At 43.0% G+C, this 24,540-nt stretch overlaps 1 protein-coding gene across 2 annotated transcripts; it reads right to left on the bottom strand.

Annotated features, from left to right (window-relative positions):
- Positions 1 to 601: 601 nt before the first annotated feature.
- On the bottom strand, positions 602 to 14,032 carry LOC107544772 (E3 ubiquitin-protein ligase RBBP6). Of its 2 annotated transcripts, XM_016222685.2 has the most exons (4): positions 13,341 to 14,032; positions 8,784 to 8,883; positions 6,339 to 6,375; positions 602 to 1,985 (listed from the first exon to the last, which is right to left on the bottom strand). In XM_016222685.2, exons 1-4 carry the CDS (start codon positions 13,504 to 13,506, stop codon positions 1,917 to 1,919), a joined length of 372 nt encoding a protein of 123 aa, XP_016078171.1. In that variant the 5' UTR covers positions 13,507 to 14,032; the 3' UTR covers positions 602 to 1,916. The 2 variants fall into 2 exon arrangements, with proteins under 2 accessions (XP_016078171.1, XP_016078172.1); XM_016222686.2 differs by lacking the exon at positions 602 to 1,985 and having other exon boundaries at positions 3,231 to 6,375; positions 13,341 to 14,029.
- Between the last annotated feature and the right edge of the window lie 10,508 nt (positions 14,033 to 24,540).

Genomic DNA, 24,540 nt, shown 5'->3' with positions numbered 1-24,540 from the left:
CACAGCCAAAGACAACACCACTCATCCTGTAAAGAGCAGTATCTAATCTCGCATAAAAACAGCTATTTACACATAAAACTCAGAGGCAGCACCGGAGTTCCCTAGGTGTTCGTGTCTGCGGGGCTGGAGAGTGTTTCGGACAACACTCAAACCTTAGACCCTGTTTGTACCTTGTGTTAAGATTTGCACACTACTCTTAAGAGTTAAAGACTGAGATTAAGTTTAGAAACACTTGATGTTTTTCAACCTTAAAATTAATTCAAGTGTCAAAGCATTAAGACTATAATTTACACTTACAACTAGGAGGTAGGGTTGGGGGTAGAATAATTGAACACATTACGTAACTAATATTAGAAATCAGAAGGCTCTTTAGGGATCGGTGCCAGTTTCAAATTAAGACAAAGCACATACAATGAGTGTTCATAATTTTAAATCCAACTCTCCAAACTTTTATGAACTTCATCTTTAAGGCACATACAAGTCTAGATATAAGCAGGGTCTAAGGGAGTGAGTTCCAATAACTTGAATCTTCAGACATCTAGCACTCATATCAGTCATTCATTGGGTTTTTATCTTTACATTCATTCACAAAACAAGCAACCAGTTTTAACATTTTATTGTAATTTTATATACAAAGAATGCTTAACATTAACAGAGCTTAGAACAACAGCAACATTTACAGAAAACTGGATTACAGGTTGAACAACTAATTTGTTTGAACCCAAACATTAATTTACAAATAGTTAAAAAATCCCCCAAACCTCCAAAACTCCCCAGCAAGAAACAACGGTAGGAAAGATCCAAAATCAAATATGGTCCTTACAATACAAAAGAATTAAAACAGTAAAGCTGCTCATGATGTTAACTCTGTGCTAAACCACTTTGTATTAGGAACTTACGAGAGGATGGTTTTAGCCCACTTTATGTTTTAGAGTCATCAATTTTAATGTTTAGTTTTCCCAGAACAGGAACTTAAAAGCTATATTTGTAACTAGGACATTTTTGGGGGTACATTCTAGGGGGAAAGGACACGACCTGTAACAAAGCCAAGGAAAGAAGGACAGCACCAATGGAAAACTCATCAACTCATTAATCTTGGTTGCTAAATTTTGTTTTACATTTCTAATAGTAGGAAAAAGATTTTTGGAAAAATTCCTATTTGGCCCTCAAAAATCTGCCTATTCTGTAATATTTGCCTTTTTTTAAAGGCATGATTTTCAAGCTAAATCTATTGTTTTAAAAAGTAGTCCATCACTAGTGCTTTCCCCAATAAAAAGTACACACTGTTGAGCAGAAAATGTAAGCAATCTTATAGCAAAACATGGCATATACAATGTCAGGAGGTAACAATTTGCCCCTTTGCCAAACATACACATTGGTATATTCCTGCAAACACCTTTTACAGTTACACAATTCATGTAGTCTGTGTTCAAACAAATTAGGTTGTTTAAAACTTTTCTAATGCAGACAGACTACAAGTCTACAGTATAAAGAAGCAACTGTATCACATTTAATATATTGACCTTCAAGGGTTCAACTCAAATATTCAAGAAAGAACCACACAATCGTCGGTGCAAAGGAAAGCTTCTATTTGGCTGCTTAAAGAAAAGTCCACATAATTTACAGCCAAAACCAGGGAATTCCTCCAGAACTTTGTTAGTTTCCAATGTATAACTAAATAAAATATATGAAGGAAAAAAAGTATGTGTAGCTTCATTGTGCTTCTTCTGTCTTGAAGATGAAAATACTCCAAACGTTATGGTGAAGCTGACAAAATACTCCCCCTATCTTCTCAAAACCACTACTCTTTACAGGATAGTAACAATATACACAATGTTTTTGCAAAACATCTCCTCCCCCAACCCCTCCAAAACAATTGTTCCACATAAAAATATGTTAGAAAAATATTAATATTTTCAAGAATATATGTATATATATACCTTTGTAAGCTGGGCCAGAGAAATAGATGCAGAAGAGTCATCAATCTGTTCACAAAAAATTAAACACACATTCAAGTTCCACACTGAAAACATCTGAAAGTGATCATTTAGTTCCTATGCCACTTAATGTTTAAATATTGGGCATTTTCTTAGAAATTTTCTAAAGAATGTTATTTTCTAAAAAATGTTTTCAAGCTGAAAGTGTAGCTTACCCCCCCTTATCTTTTCCTACATATTTCACATTAACAGTAATAAAGGCTAACAGTTGAGGGGGGCTCAATCACAATGGGAAAACAGGGTAAGGAAAAGTGTATCACACAGGCACTCTGTTCAGAATGGTGACTAAATGCTAAATAAGAGTCCAGTGTCTGTGAACAGTCTCTAAATTTGATGATGCTTAAGACAATGGACACTGGGAGAGCAAGAAATCTTTCTTGGAATGCCATTATGTAAATTGTAAAACGCGCAGCTCTTTAAAGGCTCAGATAATCTTTATAAAACAACTCCCACATAATTGTGACTTTTTCTTTTTTTTTTTAGCATATACTGTTCAATCTGAGTAGTTTATTTGCCCATACAGAGTAATAATAGCTTCTTGACAAAGAAACCACAGCTTTATCAGGGCAAAGATGTTAAGCCAAACAAAAGGGATGGGGGGAGACAAGGTGCCCTGGGGCAAGGGCAAACAACTGGTACGTATGAGGATGACTTTAATGTGTGGAGAAAAGAAAGTTAATCCAATGAGCAAGTATTATAAATGAAAAACCTAAGGGGGCTTTAATAAATGTGTTTTTCAAATGTGACATTAAGTTTTTCATTACTTGGTCCCCTGACATGATTTTAATATCAGTTTTTAAAGTGTATATGTATGTGCATATATGTAATCACACACATATATCTTTAGCATGTAACTGTGAAGATACGATTTCCCTACAGGCGTGCCCAAATGAAAACATTAGCTTCCTACGCAGTTAGGAGCATGTTATAATTCTCTCATGCATTATTGGTCATAACTCTAGTTTAAAATGGAGAATGTAACAAGATGTCTGAATCAAAGAGAAAAAAAACCCAACAACAAAAAAACCCCAAAAGAAGTGAGTCTTCATCAGGTATTTTCAAGTATTCCAGAGAACTCAAGAGTATTAAAAGCTGCATGATTTTAAGAGTCCCAAACAGAAATGTAAGAAGTTCCTACATGAAGTTCTTAGCACAGTGCTCACCATGGTAGGAATTCAATATATTAAAATAAAAATAATGTTGGCTAATTTTAAAACACATTTTATAAATATCTTAGGATTTTAAAAGTTAGTTTGATGACTATTATTACTGAGATGCTTAAACAAAAAGTTCTTAGCTCTACACTGAGGGACTCTAGAGTTCATAATGCATGAATCCCACATTCCTAATACACAACTATATAATTCACCACTGAGTTCTCACTCTTGCCCAGCTCTGAAGTTTTCTTTCCTAAAAGAACTAATCTCAAGTGGTAAATTAAAAATTTTTTGAAAGAATTTACAATATCCTATTTTTAGCCAGAATAAGTTGACTTGGTCAATCTATTTTAAAGAGGGTTACATTTTACACCAACCAGGAATTACTTGAATTTAAATAACAAGAACTGAATGAATTGCTGTCAGCCATCATCTACATATTATGCTTCTAACCAATGAAACAAATAGCCTTTAAAAGCTGCCCATCACTACCTAGACTATTATACTGATCATTTCCTTAGAAAGTATTCAGTTATGTTAACTTTCTTACCGCTGCAACTAAAATACTAACATTTTTGTTCTTCCCATTCCTAACATTTAAAATATAGCTTTTTGTTCTTATGCCAGGCTTTCTTGTCCTTTCTTTTTAGCCTTCTGCCAACCTGTTAATAGTACTGTGAATTTATTGGGTTGAAAGTGGTTTCAGATATTCAATGGCATCTAAATAACTTTTTCCCACCAAATCATCATCATAGCACCTAAATACTTCCTAATCCACAAGGAAGTCAAATGTACCACAAATTTAGAAGGCCATCTAATTGTTTTCTAGATATAGCAAGGTACGAGAAGTGAAAACTGCTGACAAGGAGTGGTTTAAAAATGACTTGAAATTTATATGTACTAAACATCAATAAATAACTCTGAGATACTACTGATAAAAAAGCAGTCTTCAAAACAACAATCAATGCACACTGTGGACATTAAATTAAGAGACCTCGCCACATCTAATTTGCAGTCTTGCTTCCGGGAGCAAGAATCTAAAATCTTTAATGCCGAATATACTTGCTTGAAACTAAAGGACCCTACACAATGTAATTCTGATGTTCAGTCAGTAGGAAGAGTACCCAGTTTTGGAGTCTCAACATGGAAGGACAACTAAATAAACAAAGCTGAGGAGAACAGACAGAAATAGCCATCTTTGATTAGAGATGGCCAAGTTACCAAAATGTACATACATTCACCTGTACTAATCAGAACTTAAAAACCTGGTTTAGTGACTTTATCTTACTTGGCTTTTGTGAATGTGTACATCACACGTGATTCTTAAGTCTCCTAAAGATGGGAACAAATTACGCTTGATGAAGCTCTTCTTATCCTAAATGTCAGCAAATGTACCCCAAGCAAATAAATGACAGGAATATTGTTATCTAATGTCTCCAGATAATTCTACCTAAAAATTAAAGCCACTTTGAAAGTACTAAAAAAAAAGAAAAGAAAAAAGAAAAGAAAAAAGAAAAGAGAAACCTAAATAAGCATAAAATAAACTGCTTCTTATAAGTGTAATACAGACATGCCAGGGAACACACAAGGCTAAAAGAATGTTAACTTTATTTATGAACATGTGATTTGTGTTTATACACATGCTAATAAACAAAAAGGAAATAACTGTTTTCAAGAAATAAAACTTCATCTGAATTAGTTTAAATACTATATAAAATGTACTTTATACAAAATGTGTTACATTAGCTACTACAGTCACCAGGATAGTCATCTATTTTGTGCTAGCATTTGGATACATAAAAATCAGGTTTAAACCAATCACCGGCAAAACAGAAACTTGGACAGTTTTTACAGCATTATGCTTAAAAAAGCAAAAACAAAAACCCATATACCCCAAAAGAGGGGGGTGGGGACACCAAACACTATGAGTTTGGAATCACTGAATTTAGTTCCATGGGAACTAAAGGCCATATATACTTTAGAGAACAAGTCCAAAGTTCAGATTTTCTATGTTATCATGTTTAAGATTCAACGACCCACGGTTAGTGAAACGCCTGGTACACAATTCGAGACCAGTACTTGAAAAGGATACAGCGGAACGCAAGCAGTACCCCTGAATTCTACGTGAGGGTTTCAGACACCCTATGTGCAAATCAGCCTGAGCAGTCAAATGTTTAGAGAACCATCCAGTGTACAGAATCCGGTCACTGCAGACCTGTGTTTGGAAACAGATGCTTCACTCCACAACTGAGGAATGCTACTAATTATTAGCTCAAAGTCAAAATGGTGCCGTACTTCCGGTTAATCTGTGACAAAATTAAGACGTTACCCAGGTTAAGGGCAGTTACCTTTGATAAACTACAGCTCTCAATTAGCTTACAATTAATGCAATTTACTATTTTATGAGAAAGGGAAATATTTTAATTTGGACACTGAGCAGACTGGAACTGAAAGACCGTGTATTAAAATTTGAAAACAATGTACTCAATTGTGATATGCTGGTAGGGGCCCAATTTCAGGTTTCACTTTATAGTACGGGCAGAAACAAAGAGCAGCAGCTCAAAACTGCCAAATGAAGCAAAACTCAGTAAGAAGGCTGCCCCAGTGGTCTCTGGAAAGCTTTCCTCTAGATGTGTCTGAACTTGGAGAAAGCATCACACTTTAATATGAGCTTCGCATGTTGCTAATGCACTTTTCAAAGCCATCCATCAGGCAGAAAAAAAAATCTAACAAAAACTAAGTGATACAATGTGAAAATGGCAAAATATACACTCCAAACATTTTTTTATTGCAAGAAACAAAAAGCACACAACAGCCTGTACATACATACAAAATACTAGCTATAGACAGACAGATATAGAACATGTTATCATGTTCATTAGTGTAGAACCTACATGGCCTAAAAAGGATCACACATTAACTGTACAACACAGTGTCATACAGGGTTGCTATCATTTGATATGAAACAGTGTTTTTTGGGCACAAATCACCCATTTCTACAAAATAAGTGTGCAAATTATGCCACATATATCCAAATTCAACTGAGCTGTCATCAAAATACATTTTATTTACAATATGTACTATGATCAATTGGATATTAAGTTCTAAAATGATTTACTTCACTGCTACATTATAAAGGTAAAAGCAATGTGTAGAAAAAGTGTGAGATTGTGTTTTTACATACTGCTTTTGAAGTTCCCATCACTGGTTCAGTTCGACTTCTAAAAAACAAAAACAAAAACAACATTAGCTCATACAGCTATTGTTAATAGACTGAACAATTAAAACTTCCCCCTAGTTTTTAATAGGTACAGATGAAAATTTTCATATATCAGATCTTCTTAAAGCAAGACAACCGTTAACATTTATAACTTGGGTCCCTGAGAAATTGCTGTGCTCCAAAAACTAGATTTCAAATCCAGAAAGCAAGGTTGATAGTTACTTTAATTTTTAAATTTAAAAAACACTTTCTTGATACTGAAGTTGGTTGTTTTGTTTTTTTAAAAATGTTTTTATTGATTTCAGAGAGGGAGGGAGGAGAAGAGGGAGAGAGAAACATCAATGATGAGAGAGTCATTAATCGGCTGGCTCCTGCATGCCCCGTATGGGGATCAAGCCTGCAGAGCAGGCATGTACCCTGACCAGGAATTGAACCATGACCTCCTGGTTCATAGGTTGATGCTCACCCACTGCCACACCGGCAGGGCCTGAAGTTGCTTTTAAGTTTATGTACTACTGGATAGTTGTAATTTTTTAAAAAGTCTCAAAACAATGACTAAAGATTAAACAAGAATTCTAACTTCCAGAAAAATACAACATAGTTTGGCAGAGTATTTTAGTAAAAAGAATGAGTTGAAGGGTTATGGATAACTGGGACAAATTGATTTTTAAAGAGCACACAAATAAGCCCCAAAAGAAATTCCTTTAAAGGCCTCATAGGAAACAGGCCAGAGACTGAATTGTTAAATATAGCCTTTAAATGCTTAGTTTTAGTTTTAAGTTTATGCTGTCTTGATGATACAGAAATGTTAGAATCTGAAAGGAGTTTCTAAGTTTGTGCATAATTTAAAAGTTCTGAGATAAAAATAGTTTTCATTTTCTGATATTTACTCAACAAACTCAAGAAGCATTTTATGAAGCAAATATATTACAAAGGAAATCATACCCATGGTGAATTAACATGCAATTCTCTAACAGCCAACTTTCCCATGTACTTCAAATAGTTCCCCAAGAATTTCTGAATATCAAAAAAATCTGAAACTTGATGTATTTAAAAGACACTTGGTAAATTACAGTGAATTTCACTAGATTCTACAAATTAATTTTTTCCTTATAATTTCTTAAAAGCACATAGTCCACTTGGCATTTATAGCAAAAGTATCCGGCTTTTTTAAGTTGTTACTTTACAGAAGATATTATATAAAAGGACCTCCACATGTTAAGATATGGAATACAACTTTACAGAAACAATGAGCATAATCTGTAAGAATGAATACTTGCCTGCACGAGGTAAAGCTCTAAGAAATGACTGTACCCCAATTCCAAGAACACATTCCATTTCCTAGGACTGACAAATTAAAAAATTCCAGAATATTTCACTAACCAAAACCAGAATTTGCCAAAATTTTAAATAAGGCTAACTTCTAAGGGGGAAATCACTGTTCTTTTAAAAAAATAGTCTAAGTTGTGCCCTGGCCAGTGTGGCTCAGCTGGCTGGGCACTGGCTGGTGCACCGAAAGGTTACCGGCTCTACTTCTGGTAGACCACAAGCAGGAGGCAGCAGATAGATGTTTCTCTCTCTCTCTCTCTCTCTGTCCTTTCCTCGCTTTAAAAATCAATAAAAATCTTAAAAATAAATAAAAATAAATAAATAGCCTAAGTTGCTACCCTTTTCACATATTATGACTCTGATATCACCATTAAAATTCCAAGAAAGTTGGAGATATAAAATGTTAACCCTTCCCCCTTTAGTGAATTTCTAAGCTCTAGACTATTCCTAAGATACTGCTGTTTTCTTACCCCAAAATGGCCATTTGCCATGTACACCAGGCACTGTTTATTCACATCCCTATTTCATTTTGAGGACTCTAAGGCACAGACTTTAGGAAGCTTACCCAAAGTTGCACAATTAGTGTGAAGCAGTAAGTGGAGTCAAACCTAAGTCTGATTCCAGCGTCTGCTCATAAATCCTATAAACTCTCTAGCCTCCCAATAAACCCCATCTCTGATGAGGAGAAAATGCTCGCATTACTGAATACTCCTGATGCTGTCAAAATATTTAGGGCAGACCTCTTAAGAAACTGATATAGGTTTTTTAACAGTAGGGGGAAAAAAGAAAGTGTAGAGACAAATAAAAACAAAGGGTACAAAAATACCTGTTCACTATTTGAACATCAGTTTCTTGTTTTTCTACATATTGCCTGTAGAAAACAAAAATTCTTCCTAATAGCACTTACTCCTAACTATGGGTTAAATCAACCTACCTGGGGGAAGAAATCAGGAAAAAACAAACCCATCTTCAGTTTTAATGATTGAGATATAAGAGTCTGGTTCGAAAAAAATCCCTGGTTCTCAAACAAAAAAAAGTCTATTATTTTGAGAACTTAAATACATGAAATTTGATACTTACATAACATACGTCTTGCTTGTAGATTTAACACCTCCAATAGGAATTCTTCTAACAATTACAGATGAATTCTTAGGAATTAGAGCATTATCATCAGTATATTCTGTAAATAAAATGATAGAATTGAATTTCTATTTGAGGATTTGGGTAAGTCACAGTCCTCAAGAATTAAGAGAGCTTCAACCAAACAAATTTTAAGGGACATAAACTTAAATATAAAAGAGCATTAATAACCACATGTTCCTTGCATCTAGATTACCAATACTGTTAGAACAAATATCCAAAGCTGTAAGGGACTTTTCTTCAAAGGACACCAAATAGTCAGCTGCTTCTTGGCCCTGGCAACTCCATTTTAGTGGAGCCCCGAATTTCAGTTAATTTAGCCACGAATGCTGAATATCTGAACCATGAAAAAAGCTGTTATTTATAACAAAGAAATTCTGTCTCTCCTAGCCCTTAAATATACGTATTACTGGGGAAAACAGACTAAAAAATTAAATTGATGTGTTCTGAATACAGAAAAAAGGGTTCTGTAATAAAGAATTAAGTGGGATACAATTCTGAACAGAATGTTGATTCCAGGAAGGAGCTGACATTTGAGACTTAAAGACTGAGAAGCCAGCCAGGTGTGCAAAAAGGCTGGACAAAGAGTGTTTCAGATAGAGAGAAAAGTGCATTAAAAAAAAAAAAAGATACTAAAAGACTGAACAGCCCGGCCAGTGTGGCCTGATGATTGAGTGATTCCAGTCAGGGGACATGCCAGGGTTTCAGGCTAGATCCCCAGTAGGAAGCGAGCAGGAGGCAGCCGATAAATTCGCTCTCACCACTGATGTTTCTCTCTACCTCTCCCTTCCTTTCTATGAAATCAATGAAAACATAAAGTAAATAAATAAATAATACCAAACAGCTGAAGAAAATGAAAGGAAATAATTATGTGAAATACAGGTAGAAAGGTACTGATCATACGTGGATTTATATTTTGTTTTTAAGTACAACAGAAAGTCATTGAAGGGTTTTACACAACAAAACAAAATGATAACTCTGGTATCTAAGTGGAGAATGAACCCATAGAGAAATAAAAGTAGAAACCAGCTAAATAATAGGGAAGCTGCTGTGCAGTCCAGGTAAGAGATAGGGATGGTCTGTGCTGTGATATGACAGAGAGAGATGGAGAGGCAGAATGTTTGAGGCAGTATTGCGAAGGCTTGTGGATAAATTGAATGGGGTGAGGGGTGTAAGGAGAAACAAGAATTGGGCATGAATTTCTGGGTTCCTAGTTTAAGCAACTGGGTGAACAGTGATGTCACTTTCTGAGAAGACAAATGGGGAAGATAAGTGGATCCTATTTTTCTACTCTTTGAACTATTATTGCAATATTTCTATATGAATGAAATTTAAAAAGTAAATGGAGCAATGAATTTAACTATGGTACAAAAGAGTTGCTAAGGAAGGAACTAGTAAAATTACCAAAAAGAAAAATAATCCACTAAAGGGAGATAGGTGTAAAAATGTATCCATCTCCCTAATCACACTATCAGATATTAGGGTTTACTCTGTTAAGGTTACAGATTTACCTGTTTCACTTGTTACTCAGCACCAAGTTGAGTGACTTACAATTAGTTCAGGTTTGTCACATATCTAAGCATTTTTTATGTGTGTGTGTGTGTGTGTGTGTGTGTGTATATATATATCAGTTCTATTCTTTTTAATCAGAGCACTACTAGTATTTCCTGTTATGAACTAAGTTGTTCAGGAAAGAGTTTTTTGCAGTATATTTCAGGCTGTATCTCACTGGTATTCAGTTAGTGATGCAATTTCCTAGATCCAGGAATACCAATATAAGCCTATCATCTTGCATAGTTCATGACAGTTCTAGATTCCAAGCAATCTCAGTAAATATTGGGAACAGAGATGGGGAACCTTTAAAAAGCAAATTCTAGAATCAAAACTTGGTGTCGAACACCTGACAGTTTCTGAATACGTAGCAAACTTCAACTGTTCAATGGGGAAAAAAATAGCAAATGTGTTCACAGTAGCTTTCCAAGACAATTAATTTAATCAACGCAGTGCTGTGTCAAACTAAGTTAGATGCCCCACCACCAGACACTCTAATTGACCTTAATCCAAAAACACATACAGACCATAAATGGAATGAAAAACAAGATGCATTTGAGAAATGAAGGAAGATATATAATGAGTATTTAAAAAATACTTCACCCTCAGCTTCCAAATCTTTCACACTAAGTTCAAAATGAAGGCTGTTTTTTGGGTGGTGGTGCAGAAATGTAGGTAAACAAGTTATATAGTTAAGCTATACAGGAAAACATATAAAAAGTTCATTGGAGATTTATTTTGAAATACAGTCTAGAAATAAAGAAGCAAGATTCTTAAATCTAAAACATGAAGTTCTCAGTCAAGCATTTTAATCTAATCAAGATTTAAGGGTCCTAAGTACAAGACAGATTAGGCAATTTAAACATTAATTCAAACAAACTAGTGCTGATCCAGTTCAGCATTCTCTCCTAGGCAATCTCTTATTATGAAGCAAGCCATAAACATTAATTTTGTACTCTTTAATTCACTGGATGGTGCTAAAACCAAGTGGCACTCTTACTCAGCTGTCTAGTGACAGATAACTATTTCCAATAAAACTCACTGACTATCCTCTGCACAACAATTTTTCTTCCCTAATTTGAGGATTGTAAACTGTACATTTCCTCCCCTGAAGCTCCTTCTCTTAACCAATCTAATATCAAAGCTTTCTCCAATAAGGACAGTTCACACAAATATATAAAATAAACATGCTGCTGGGCAGAGAAAGCATGTCCTTGTCTTTCAGGGTTTATCAAAATTATGTGCCACGTAATTTCCTGGCTTAGAAAAAAATAACATGTCACAAAACTCTTATATTTTGAACAAGAATTCCACCGACCTTACTCCATCAAATTTCCTCCAGTCTAACAGAGCTGCATTCAATTATTAGGTGGAAAAGATGGACCAAGTCCAGCACCAGATGATTAACTGGTGTAATACTGCAGTAAAATATGAAATGTGCATAGTATCTAATGATTAAAACTGCCTTAATACTCTCTAATCAAATTTACATTCTTTCATTCATAAGTACCATTACCCTATCAAAATGGCCTGAAATTCTAGTTTTGTTCACCTGTTCTGTTAAGGGTAACTATAATAGTTAAGGAATGTTTTTGGTGGCCTTAAAGAGTATTTCCTTTAGCTATGTTTTTTTTTAAGGTATTGTCTTGAATAATATTTTTAAAAGCTACTTCTCAACCGTTCATAACCACCAATTTTTCCTCTCCTTAAATACAGAGATGCTACACATAATTATAATTACCACAGCCTCACATGAAGTGTCCCTTAGGTATGAAGCTTTTTTTTTTTAAAAGGCAGTGAAAAATATTCTTTCACGTATCACGTGAATAAATAAGATTCTTCCTTAATGAATATTTTTGAGTCATGACTGCCAGTAGTGCTGTTACTTAATACAATACAATCATACTTATGTCGATGCAAATGGAAAAGCTTTTACATGACAAGACACACTCTATCTACAAAACAGGCCAGAAGTGGGGGATCCCCCCCCCCCCCCGCCTGTTGCAATGAAAAGAACCCCTACCACCATAAACCAAGTTTAGTAATCAAGAAAAACCTAATTAGAACTTTATTTCTTCTTGTGCCATCAATAACTCAAGACTGACCAACTGAAAACTACAGATCAGCACCAGGATACTGAGAAAAAGAAACCAAGACAGGTCAGCCAGAATCTGAAAGGGTCACATGCCACATACATTTTCATATCTGTTAAATTCTCAGTATTATAAAATGCATTTAAAAAGAGTACAATCAGTGGGTTATTGGTACTCATACGGTACCAGCCTGTTTTTCAGGATCCTAGTATCAACATAACTATGTAAAGTCTAGCAATCGCTACTTTTTTAAAGTCTCTACTTTAGATATTTAGAAAACATGAACAAAGAGTTCAACTACTGAATTACTGTATTACTAATTCTGGAATTTACACACAAGGCAAAAGCAATCAAGTTCCAAAAGCAATTCCAACACTGAAGACTGGCGGGTTTAAATCCTCAAAAATATTAAAGCGAGGCTCTCTTCTCCACAACACAGGCAACTCTAAAATTAACAGACAGGAAGGAGGACAGGACATAAAATCTGCCCTTAAGCCCCAAAACGTAGTCAGGCTGGATAGCTGAAATCCCTCTACTGCTGCCGATGGAAAGTTAGAAAACGCCAGGAGGCAAGCACCCGAAGAACCCCCACCCTCCCCCCCAGAATCTTCATTTCCAAACATCTGAGAGGAATAAGCCGACGCCCGCGTCTGGGGATTAGCCAGTGAGAGACGATCCCCGCAGGCAGAAATCAAGTGTCGCCAGTTCAAGTCCAAGGCGACCGCCGCGGGCCTCGGCCGTCGCCCGAGCCGCGCCGAAAGCATCCGAGTCCCGGGCCGCCGCGGCGGTTAGTCTTCGGCCGGAGCCCCCCACCTCCGCGTCCGCACCGCGCCCGGAGCCCATGTGCTCTTACCTTCCTTGGTCTGCGCGTTGGTGATCTGCAGGTCGCAGTCGGCGGCTTTCAGCTTCTCTCTCCCCATGATCTGCTTCTTGAGGTCGCAGAGGGAGATGTGGAGCCCATCGAAGGTGACGGTATCGTAGTTGAGTTTAGAAGAGAATTTATAATGCACACAGGACATGGTGCCAAAGGACTCCTAAGGTTCAGCGAGGAGACGTGGACACGCTCAATATATGTGTATTTATAAACTTACGAGCAGAATATGTACACACACAGAACACTCAAAGACACTGAAGGACGCTAAGGCCTCGGATTAAATACCCCCCAACCACAAGCAGGGGTTCGCAAGAACAGTAATCCAGAACCCCCAAACTCGGAATCACTTCATGTGCGAGAAGGCGGACGAGGGCGGGCAGGGGCAAGGCGGCTCCGCCAACGGGCACACGTCACCCGGCCGGGGGCCCCTCGCTCATGCTAAGGGCCGGCAGGAGACGGGGGCGCGGTGCAGTCAGTAGCGGTCAGTCCACACGTTAAGAGTCCGAGCGACCCGCGGGGTCAGGGGTCCATAGTGCGGCCGCACCTCCCGGTGGCTCTCTCCGTGCTCGGGGGGCCCCGGGACAAGGCCGAGGGGCGAGGGCCTAGGCCCGCAGTCCACCAGCGGCCTCTCGCCTCCTCCTGGCGTGCGGACGACCGGCGTCGGCTCCCCCAGGCCCCGGCCCAGGCCCCGGCCCAGGCCCGCCACCCACACAAGCCCTGGCGCCGGCTCCCGGGCCACCGCGGCGCCGCGGCCTAGGCCCGACGCGCGGCCGGCGGAGGAGGGGCCTCCCGCGGGCCGCCGCCGCCGCCCCCCGCCGCCGCCGCCGAGCCGGCACCGGCCTCCACCGGGCCTCCGGGCGCTGCCTCACCACCCCGGGCCCCGCCGGCCGCCGGGGGGCTTCGGCGGACCCGGCGCCGCCGCCGAGGCTCCCGGACGCTTCCTCTCGCCGAGTGCTCCGCGCTTCTCTCGCCTTCCGCTCCCGTCGCCGCTAGGCCCAGAACGGCGAGAACACGCCCGGAGCCGCCGGGCGACGCCGAGGCCTTCCTTTCTGTCCTGCCCCCTGCCGCTCTCGGGCCTCACCAGGAGCCGGCGACACCTCCGAGCCAGGCACTATGGCGGACGCGGCCAGGCTCCGGCGAGCGCCCACTCCGGGGTCTCTTAAGCAGGGATTGCACGGGCGGCGCTGGCGGGCGGGGCCGGGAGCGCGCGAAGGCGGCCGAGGGGCGGGGCCCGGGCGTCACAAAGCGCACTCTGCCCACGTGACCCCGCGCTTTGTGACGCCGGCGTGCGGAACCGGAACCGGCGGGGAGAACGGAAGAGACCACCCGCCCGGAAAGGGAGGGGAGGCGGCGAGGAGGGCCTATCGCCGGGCGCTGCTGGGGGCGGAGCCCCGGGCGGGCCGCTGGTGCCCGGCTGGCTCGCGACGCCCGGCGGGGCGCGGCTTCCTCCCCTCGCCGCTCCCCGACTCCCCGAGTCCCCAACTTAAGCACACACGTGGCTGCTGTGCAAGCAGCCCAGCTCGCTACCGTAAGGTACTGGTCTTTCAATCCTCGCCGGCGGATCCTGTTTCCATTGCTCCCCGGAGACGGGGAGGGAGCGACGGGAGGGCGGCGCGCGGTTGCCTCCCCTGGGGCGGGGTCCGCGCCGGCCCGCGGGGGCCGGGCCGCCGGCGTGGGGCTCCCACCAGCCAGCCAGGCCGCGCTCCGAGGCGGGGCCGTGAGGCTTGTCCGTACAGCCCGGGCGGGGGCTGCGGGGGCTCAGAGGGAGGTCGGGGCGACGGCGGGCCTTAAGGGTGGGGATCCGGGGCGCAGCCGGGAAGACCCCTCGGGAGGAGTCGAGGTTTCCCGAGCGCCCCGCGGCGTGGGCCCCGCTGGTGGGCGCGGCGTCCCCGGTCCGGCGCTGCCGCCCCGTGGTCAGCGAGGGCCCTGGCGGGAGCCGGGCCCCGCGTCCTGCCTCCCGGGGTCCGCCACGTGACCAGCAGCAGGGGGAGGTCAGGGGAGGTCCAGACCGGGGCGCTGACCCGCGGAGGAAAGGCTCGGGGAGCAGGGCCCTGGTCGCCGAGCTCTGCCGGCGGCGGGACGCCCGGGCTCCCCGGATGCCCTGTACCTGGCCCAGCAGCCTTTCTCTGCTCGCAGCTGTCCAGCTGCCTGTCACAGTGTCATCAGCTAGAAAATTCTGTTAAATTCTAGGCTCCTTGCATCGCCATATGCAGGGCTTCCAAAAAAGTGCATACATACTTTAACAGCTGATAGCTCAATTGATGTTTCTTTTCAGGTTTAACCCATTGGAATTTATAATTATTCAAAATGTGTGTAAGTTTTTTGGGGACACCCGGTATTTTAGGAGGGGAGCACACAGTGCAGAGGACAGATGTTGTATTACAGATTTGTACCCTTCAAACTGATATAATGTTATTAACCACTATAATCCCAATAAATTTAATTTCTAAAAAATTTCATTAAAAATGGTACTTGGCCCTGGTTGGTGGCTTAGGTAGGTTGGAGCATTGTCCCATACACCAAAAGGTTGTGGGTTCGATTTCCAGTCAGGACACCTACCTAGGTTTTGGGTTCTATCCAAGGTCGGGGCAGATATGGGAGGCGGCAGATATGGGAGGCAGCCGATCCACATTTCTCTCTCTGTCTCCTTTCTCTCTCTAAAAAAATTAATAAAAACATATCCTCAGGTGAAGACTTAAAAAAATGGTACTTGGTTTACTGGGTTATGGATTAAACAAGTGAACACATTTCCATTGTTTAGGACCATGCCTGGCACCTGGTTCTATGTGTCAGTAAATGTGGTTCAATCAATGTCAGTTTAACATCAACAAAAAACCCAAAGTGGTCAGCACTACCATTATCTCCAATTTATAAATGAGAGAGCTGACGCTAACAATCATGAACTTTCTGAATTCCCACAATCAGGGCAATGCCTGTTGAGTGGCAGCTCCCAAAATCTCATTCCTGATTATAACAGCTGGGAACTGTGCCAAGAATCCCCTCAGTGGATTGGAATATTTTTTCCTTGGTGCATGGGGACGTTATTACATCCATAAAATTCATAATATAATAAAATTGCATTCATAAACTGTAACACTATCATCTACAATGCATTTTCTTGCTTCTCGCTGAGTCAATCACTGAAAACAAGATCACACAGCCAAGAGGTGGCCACATTGGCTAGGGACTTCCTAAATCTGCACTTCAAATTCCCTCTGAACTTGGCTTAAGTCAGTCATCATGCCAGAAAAGTCTTCCTAAAGCTACCTTATCTACAATCGAAATAGAGACAGACTCATAGATAGAGAGCAGGCAGACAGCTGGGGGGGGGGGGGGGCGGTGTTGAGGAGGTGAAGGAATTGAGCAAAAAAGAAAAGAAAACTCATGGACACAGACAACAGTGTGGTAACTGCAGTGGGGAAGGGGAGTGGGCGGAGGTGCAAGAGGATATGAGGGATAAATGGTGTTGGAAAAAAATAGTTAGGTAAATCAATAAATAGGACACCACCATTCTCTATCCCTTCCCCTTTTATTTTTACCAAGTACTCATCATTAGTTGACGTGGTATGTACTTGCCTTTTAATTTTCTGTCTCTCTCACACCTCAGAACAGGGATTTGTTTCTTTTGTTATGTTGTATCACCAGCCCCCAGAACACTGTCTAAACATAGTAGGCACTCAATAAATAGGTGTTGAATAACTACAGTGTGTGTGTGTGTGTGTGTGTGTGTGTGTGTGTGTGTGTTGGTAAGTCAAGGGCAGTCCCGAGTTGAAATTACACTGAATAAGTTTTAAAGATCTAAGTGGCTTTATTGAAAGATTCATGAATCAGGCAGCATCCCATCTAGCACATAGAAAGGCACTCCACTGGCTGTGGTTGCCCTCCTAAGGGGAACAGAGAGGGCCTATCGATCAGGTTATCTCACCAGCTCTGACCATGTTGACGGGCTAAAGGTTACATTACTAGGAAGCTGCAACTGCAATTAGGTTAAGTATTAAATCTCGGTTTGCTGACGAGGGGCCCACCAGAAGTAACTCCATTTTGGGCCTATTGTCTCTTTCTTTTTGGTAATCCTCACCCCAGAATATTTTTAGAGAAAGTGGAAGGGAGGGAGGGAGGAGGAGGGGGAGAGAGACAGAGACATTGATGTGAGAGACGCATCAATTGGTTGCCTCCCTTTGGTTTGAGGGCCGATGCTCTAACCACTGGGCCACAGGGGCCAGGGCTATTGTCTCTTTTTTAAAACAGTATGTAACAAATTTTTCCCACTTTTGTCTTCTTTGGTAAAACACCAAAATTTTCTTGTCCATGGGTGCTCTTCAGAATGGTGACTTTTCTTGAAAAATATGAGAACAAAAGGGGGGAAATTACACCTAATGAAAAAAAAACTGGGCAAGAAAGTGTGAAATCATCTTAGTATATATCCTTTCACTAGTCTTTGGCTAATCCTTTCACACCTAATTAATGCAGATTTAATCAGCTTGATAAGGTCAAAGGAGGCCACACCCTTGGGGTAGAAAGGGTCAGAACCCAGCCAAAAATGCTTTGTATCCTTGAAAGAATTACAGTTGACCTTGAACAATGCAGGGGGTGGGGGTACCAACTCCACACAGAAATCCCCAAAGCTTAACTACAGTCATCGCTCAGTTTCGATGGGGGGGGGGATTGGTTCCAGGAGCCCCTCTCCCCCAATACCAAAATCCTGGGAGGCTTCAGTCCCTTGTATAAAGTGGTACAGGAGAACATCAAGTCAGCCCTCCGCATCCTTGGATCTAAAATACTGTTTTGATCTGAGTTTGGTTAAATCTGCAAATTCAAAACCCAGGGATACAAAGGACTCACTGTATATTTACTGGGTGGAAAATAGCGTGTATAAGTGGACCTGTGCAGCTTAAACCCACATTGTTCAGGGTCACCTGTAGTTAGTGTTATGATTTGGTCCAACCGTTCACTCCCCTTCATTTCACATCAAACAAGTCAAAATGCACCCGCAACCCACATAAAATATAGTTAGGATGAAATGTAATTGAGCTGCCTGACTAATGGAAAAATGTTACCTTTGGTCCATTTCATTAAATTCCTTAATTTTGTAGGTTTCTTTTAGTAACATGGAGCTGTTTTTCCTGATACTTAACCTCACCCCACCCAATATTTTTGTAAGCCCTTGAAAGCCTTCCGTCCTGCACCCAATAAATGAAGCACCCCTTCCCAAGCTCCTCATCTGTAAATGCTGCAGCTCCCACTTCCTAGGATTTTAAATCTTTGTTATCCTCAAACCCATTGTACTTTCACACCTCCCCAAACACATTTAGTAGATCTCCTACCTTATTTCCTTGTGCCAAGACTTGTTTCCAAGAGCAGAATTGGGAGACCCCAGGAGCTCTGCTGTCTGCTGCAGGGGGTTTGCACTGCTCCCCGGGCTCAGGAAGTTAGAGACACACACTTCTCGCCTAAGCCTGCCAAGGGCCCCGTAGTGTGGCATCGCCAGATTCCAAGTCTGGTCTCAGCCCACATTCACACAAGGTATGTCCCTTATGTGACCATTGCCTCTTCCACAGATGGTCTGTTGTCTTCATATTTTATTTAATATTGCAGCCTACAGAAAGCTTTGCATTTTTATGTAATAAGATCCCTCAATCTTTTTGCCTTCATGGATTTTACGTTTACCTATAAACTTAAGAAAGTACTTTCTAGCCATGCAGCACCCACCTTAGATATTTATTTGCTTATGCCCCCATCTGGTTTATGCATGGGCTTTGTGATTTTAAATTAAATTCTTCTGTTTGAAATTTTTGTGTACAGGGTATAATATAAAGTGAAGATCATTTTATGCCTTATAAAATTGTGAAATATTAATAAAGAAAAAAGCATAAAATATATACTTTGGTTTGATGCAAGCTATACCTATGTTTTATAGCTATTAAAGAGGTTTTTAAACTGTGTTTTTTAAAGTATATTTTATGGTGATTTATAACAGATGGGACGTTTTTTTTTAGTTTTTTAGAAGATTTTTATAACATTACATTTGACTTGTTTTGTTTTGTCTTCCTAGCAACATTTTAAGGTATATTTAATTTCCTGAAAGCTAAAGGTCATGGATTAAATCATCCTATGAATTGAGTTTTTGAATTGATGTGAACAACCTATTGTTTCTCTACTATTAACTCACTTATTCATTCAACATACATTCAAATGGCAAAATGAAAAAGTCTGAAAATCCCAAGTATGGGAGATGGGGATCAGTGGGATCCCCTATGATTATTGGTGGGGTATACAATGGACAAGTATTTGAGAAACAATTTGGTATTCTCTTGCAAATGTAAGTATTCTTATACCCCGTGAATCAGTAATTCCACTCCTGGTTACATGTCCAAGGCCACATTTAAGTCATATGTACTTGTGCAAGAATTTCATGGAAACTCTATTCTTATATATTTTTAAATATGTCTTTATTAATTTCAGAGGGAAGAAGGGAGAGGGGGAGAGAGAGAAACATCAACGATAAGAGTGTCATTGATCGGCTGCCCCCTGCACACCCTCTACTGGGGATCGAGCCCGAAACCTGGGCATGTGCCCTGACTGGGAATCGACCTGGGATCTCCTGGATCATAGGTCAAGGCTCAGCCGCTGACCACGCTGGCTGGGTGGAAGCTCTTTTTAATAGTGTAAGAGCTGAGACGACTCAAATGCCCATGATAGGAAAAGACATAAATACATTATAGTCTCTCCAGACAGTGGAATATTATACAACAGTGAAAATACATAAACTACAGCTACAAGCAGCAAAATGGTGACGGGATCTTTTTAACTGTTCTTGAATCAAAAAAGCAAATCTCAGATGACAAATTATTATAATACCCTTTCTATAAATTTCAAAACCAAGTAAAACTAAATAGCACGTTATTCAGCTAGGCATACAAATTTAACACATCTGAAAGAAAACTCTATAAAGCACACAATTCAGCATAGTCATTACCTCTGAGATGGCATATGAGTTACCGGTAATGATCTTGTTCTTGGGTGGGTTCACAGATATTCATTATTTTACTAAAAATAAACAAGACAAAATGATTAAACTAAAAGGGAGCCATGCACAGAACAGTGTTGACAGGAGGCCATGACATCAGAATTATGACTAATCCACTGATGTGCCCCTGAGGCGCCTGCTCCCTCTTCCCACTGCTAGCAGAGAATGTCAGACATTCGTACCGGAAATGAAGTCCCTTAGAAAAACATGAGGCTAGCTCCCTAAACTCTTTCGCAGCTCTTAATGCCATAAGTATAAATAAAACTCATTTTTACTTATACTTTAACAATTTGGTTCTAGTTTTCCTGTGTTGAGATCAGAGAAGGGACTTGGCTGTCAGACTCCTGGTGACCTGGAGCCAGGCAATGCCACCGGGGACCTCACATCATTCAGTGTCTTCTAACTTCACTCCACCCTATACAAGTGGGACTCAAAACCAGGAATACGTTTAAGAGGTGGGGCCTCATAAAAGTGCCTGGCGTGTTATATATAGACAAACACACGCCACGCTGGCTTCTCCTGGGAATTCAAAGGGCTGTCGGTAACTACAAAGGAGGAGCAGCAACGGGAAGGTTACTGTGCGAGAGCCGAGGCAAAGCACAGGCCGTCAGGGCGGCCTCTTCTCTTCTGAGTGAGTGCAAGTCGTTCGTTCATTCCCAGAGATGAGCTGTCACAAGTGCTGGTACGTGCCAGGCACAGTGCTGGGTGCCTGGCCTTCAGCAGTGGGCAGATCTGAGCCCCTGCCTGCAGGGAGTTTACTATAAGGGAAGTCATCTACTTTTAGAGGCTCCAAAATTGGCTTGTGGCCTTGGGAAAGTAACAACTCCTCTGGCCCTTGGTTTCCTATGAGGCCTGTTTCAGGGGCCCAGTGCTCGGTCTAACTGCTGTCGTCTTGGCATTCCTCATCATTTTCATTTTCATCTTGTCCTGAGCCCCGAGAGTTATACAGCCAGCTAGTCCTGGTTTCTTGATTTGTGAAAGAGTTAAAACAGTGCCTCCCTAGAAACAGAAGAAAGGGGTTGGGGGAAACGGGAGATGATATTCAGCGGGCAAAGAGAGTCAGTTTTGCCACATGAAAGATTTGAGACCTGTTGCACCAAAATGTGAATATATTTCACGCTACTGAGCTGTACACTTAAAAATGGTTGAGATGGTAAATTTCACATTGCGTATTTTTTAAAAGGGCACACAGAACCCAGTGCCCTCCTGGCAGGGTTCCTGAGACACCCCAGGATAGTGCTTGGCGCAGATGCACAAGTTAAGTGCTGTTGGGAAGTAAATTCAAGAGGAAATGCTGGAGGTGTGTCCTCGAAGGGCCTCCCGTGGGTAAACATCCCACCACCACCAAGAGCTGCGGCTGGCACCTGCACGGCTCCTCTTGCCGCGCCCTGTGCCTGCACCCGGTGGTTCTGATGCAGCCCTCCAGCCCCCTGGGAGCCCTGCGGAGAGGTCCCAGGCCCACCCTGTTTTATAAGCTTGGCAACGAGGCCCGGAGACGTGAGGTCCCGTGCTTGAGGTCGCACAGGAGGCTGTAGAGGGGGCGAGCCTGGCTGGAAAGGCCTCCTCTTCACCGCTGGCTAGCTTAGGGCCCCGGTGACAGGGCGGCCTCTCTCCGACCGGGAGCAGGGCTGGGCCCCCGCCAGCAGACTGTCCCGCCTTCTCCCTCTGTCTCCAGCTTATCCTGGGTTATCTCAGGTTCCTGCTTTTATCTGTCTCTGCTCCTAGATTAAGTTCCAGGAGGGCACAGGCCTCATCTGCCTCGTCTCGGTCCCCCAGGACACCTGGCAGGTGTGGGAGCTGTTCGTGGAGCCCCAAATGACTCTTGATAAGTGGTTCTGTCTGGTTTCTCCTGCTGCGACAAGTTTGGTAAATTAAAGCGGGCAGTGGCCTCAAATGTCCCCTCTACTCCGGGAGGTCCCTGGAGGAAGTGCAGAGGGGGCGCCCTGGCTCACATAGGCCTCCGCTCAGGCTGGCGCACCCCCTCACCCACTCTGCGCCGTGACTGCCAGGCCCATGTTCCTGGCACTGGGCTCCGTGTGGTCTCAGTTATCACGGGCTCCCTCCTTTATCCTTACCGTGAGCTAAGTGCGGTTCTCCCAGTTTTCTGCAGGGGAGCCCAAGGTCACAGCCAGTAGGGATGGAGCCAGGCCTCAAGCCCAGTGGGAGGCTCCCTTCCCTGCCAGGCCTTCCTGGTGGTGCCTGTCACGCCTGAGCCTGTGCCGCATACACCTGCTCTTTGGTCTGCTGGCTGCTCTGCAGCACTCTGGAGGGGGGGAGGGGGAAAGGAGAAGAGCTTTCATTCATTTCACAGAGCTCACTGAGTGACAGCTTGTTCCTGGCACAGCTCTGGCGCTCAGAGTGCAGCCACGAACGTGACACTCCAGGCTTCTGCCAGCCAGGAGCCTGCGTACTCTTGCGGGAGACACAGGGAGCAGCTGGACAAGCGAGGCGAGGACTCAGCGTCAGAATGCGCTACGTGTCACGAAGAAAATAAAGCCGAGTTAGCGAGATGAGCGTGGGGGGCGGGTGAGGTGACAGCACTGATGGTCAGGAAAGGCCTCTGCAGGAGGTGACGTTTGAGCTGGCACTTGAATGACAAGTGAAGTGAGGTTCTAGGGGAAGAAGTTTCTAGGTGGAGAGAGTGACAGGTGCAGGAATCTGGAGTGTGTGCAGGGACAGTCAGAGGCCGGTGGCTGAGTGTGGTTGATGGGCGGATGACAGGACTTACATTGGACAGAAAAGCAGGGGGGAGACCCTGTAGGATTAGAAAAGCCATTTAACAACTTTTGATTTGAGACAGGAATATTCTAGGAAGGTATGAGAGCTCAGGACCGCGCTCGGTTAAGGTTCAGGGCAATCTGAGAGGAGACGGGTACCCTGGTTTCCTAAGGCCCAAGTTACTGCTGAACTATAATTACCTTCAGCAGCATCCTGGGAGGGTCCAGGGACTCGAGGAGGCCCAGGAGAGCATGGAGTTGTCAGGTGCGGTTTGTTTAAAAGGCAGAGGTGGGGTGACGTGCACACCATGCATGGCTCGTAGCATCTTTCCCAGAGGTCATGTGACCAGGACTATGGCTTCAGACAGGTGGGGAGGGATGGATCCCAAGACAGATCCTGCAGCTCCCGGAGCCTGTTCCACCTGCTATGCAGGCTGGTGACATAGATCTGCCAGGAGAGGTCAAAGGTGACCCTAATAATCTCGGCCTGTGACTTGGTGGAGGGCCCGCAAGGGGCTGGAAGTAGAAGCCCTCCTCAGTGAGGCAGGAGAAGGGAGACACACGGGGAAGGAACGCCCATAGGACTCTGCCAAGGCTGTGCTTGTTCCAAACGCAGAAGCCAGAGCGTCTGACTCAGCAGGGCTTCGGGCGGGTGATTCCCAGGCACAGGCAGGATCAGGAACCACCATCTTCTTGGTGGCACATGGTTAAGTGGACAGATGCAGGTGCTACGTAGCGGCCTCAGTTCAAATCCCAGCTCTGCCATGTACCACATGGGGGCACTGGGATGTCACATGAGCTCACTGTGCCCCCGTTTCCTCACTGTCAGCGGAGCCGATAATGATAACACCTCAATCATAGGCTATTCCAAGGGCCAGAGCACCTGAGAGCAGCACCCACACGAGCGCAACATGGGCCATCACTGTGCTCGTCCACTGACCTTCAGGCCCGCCCTGTAAGGAAAGCAGCATTATTCAGATTTACAAACCAAAACTGAGTTTAGTGACCTTCCCAAGGTCATACTGAAAGTATTTTATTTGGAAAACAAAAAGACAAAAAGCCATACACCATCCCAAAACTCCCGTGAGCTGGGGTCCGCGGGGCAGATCAGCGCCACAGCCTGCAGACGGGAGGCAGTAGTAATACCTTCCTCACAGGGTTGTCCTGAAGGAGAAGCGTGGCAGTTAGGGACTGAGGCAAAATTCAGTCACAGTCGCAGATCAATCTGCACAAATAACAATATAAACTCTGGAGAAAATGTAACTACCCGAAAACACTGGGGAGCAATCAGCCGGGTAAGTGCTGGAGGGCTGTCTTCACTTGGAAGAAAGGGACTGCGCTGGGTAAGTGCCCCGTTTCCAAAGGCAGGGCGAGTCTGTGCCAGGGAGGGGGAGGGCCGCTGAAACTGCTAGAATGCTGCCAGGTTGTAGGACGG

The sequence above is a fragment of the Miniopterus natalensis genome, chromosome 3, assembly GCF_054644295.1.
Source record: "Miniopterus natalensis isolate mMinNat1 chromosome 3, mMinNat1.hap1, whole genome shotgun sequence".
Taxonomy (NCBI): domain Eukaryota; kingdom Metazoa; phylum Chordata; class Mammalia; order Chiroptera; family Miniopteridae; genus Miniopterus; species Miniopterus natalensis.
Note: the sequence above shows the minus strand (reverse complement) of the source record. Positions and strands in the feature narration are given on the sequence as shown.

Coding starts and splice junctions, on each gene's coding strand:
- LOC107544772 (XM_016222685.2), bottom strand. CDS start 13,506: ATGTCCTGTGTGCATTATAAATTCTCTTCTAAACTCAACTACGATACC. Junction 8,884..13,340: donor CAACGCGCAGACCAAGGAAG/GTAAGAGCACAT, acceptor TTTTATTTACAG/AATATACTGATGATAATGCT. Junction 1,986..6,338: donor TGATGGGAACTTCAAAAGCA/GTATGTAAAAAC, acceptor TTTTGTGAACAG/ATTGATGACTCTTCTGCATC.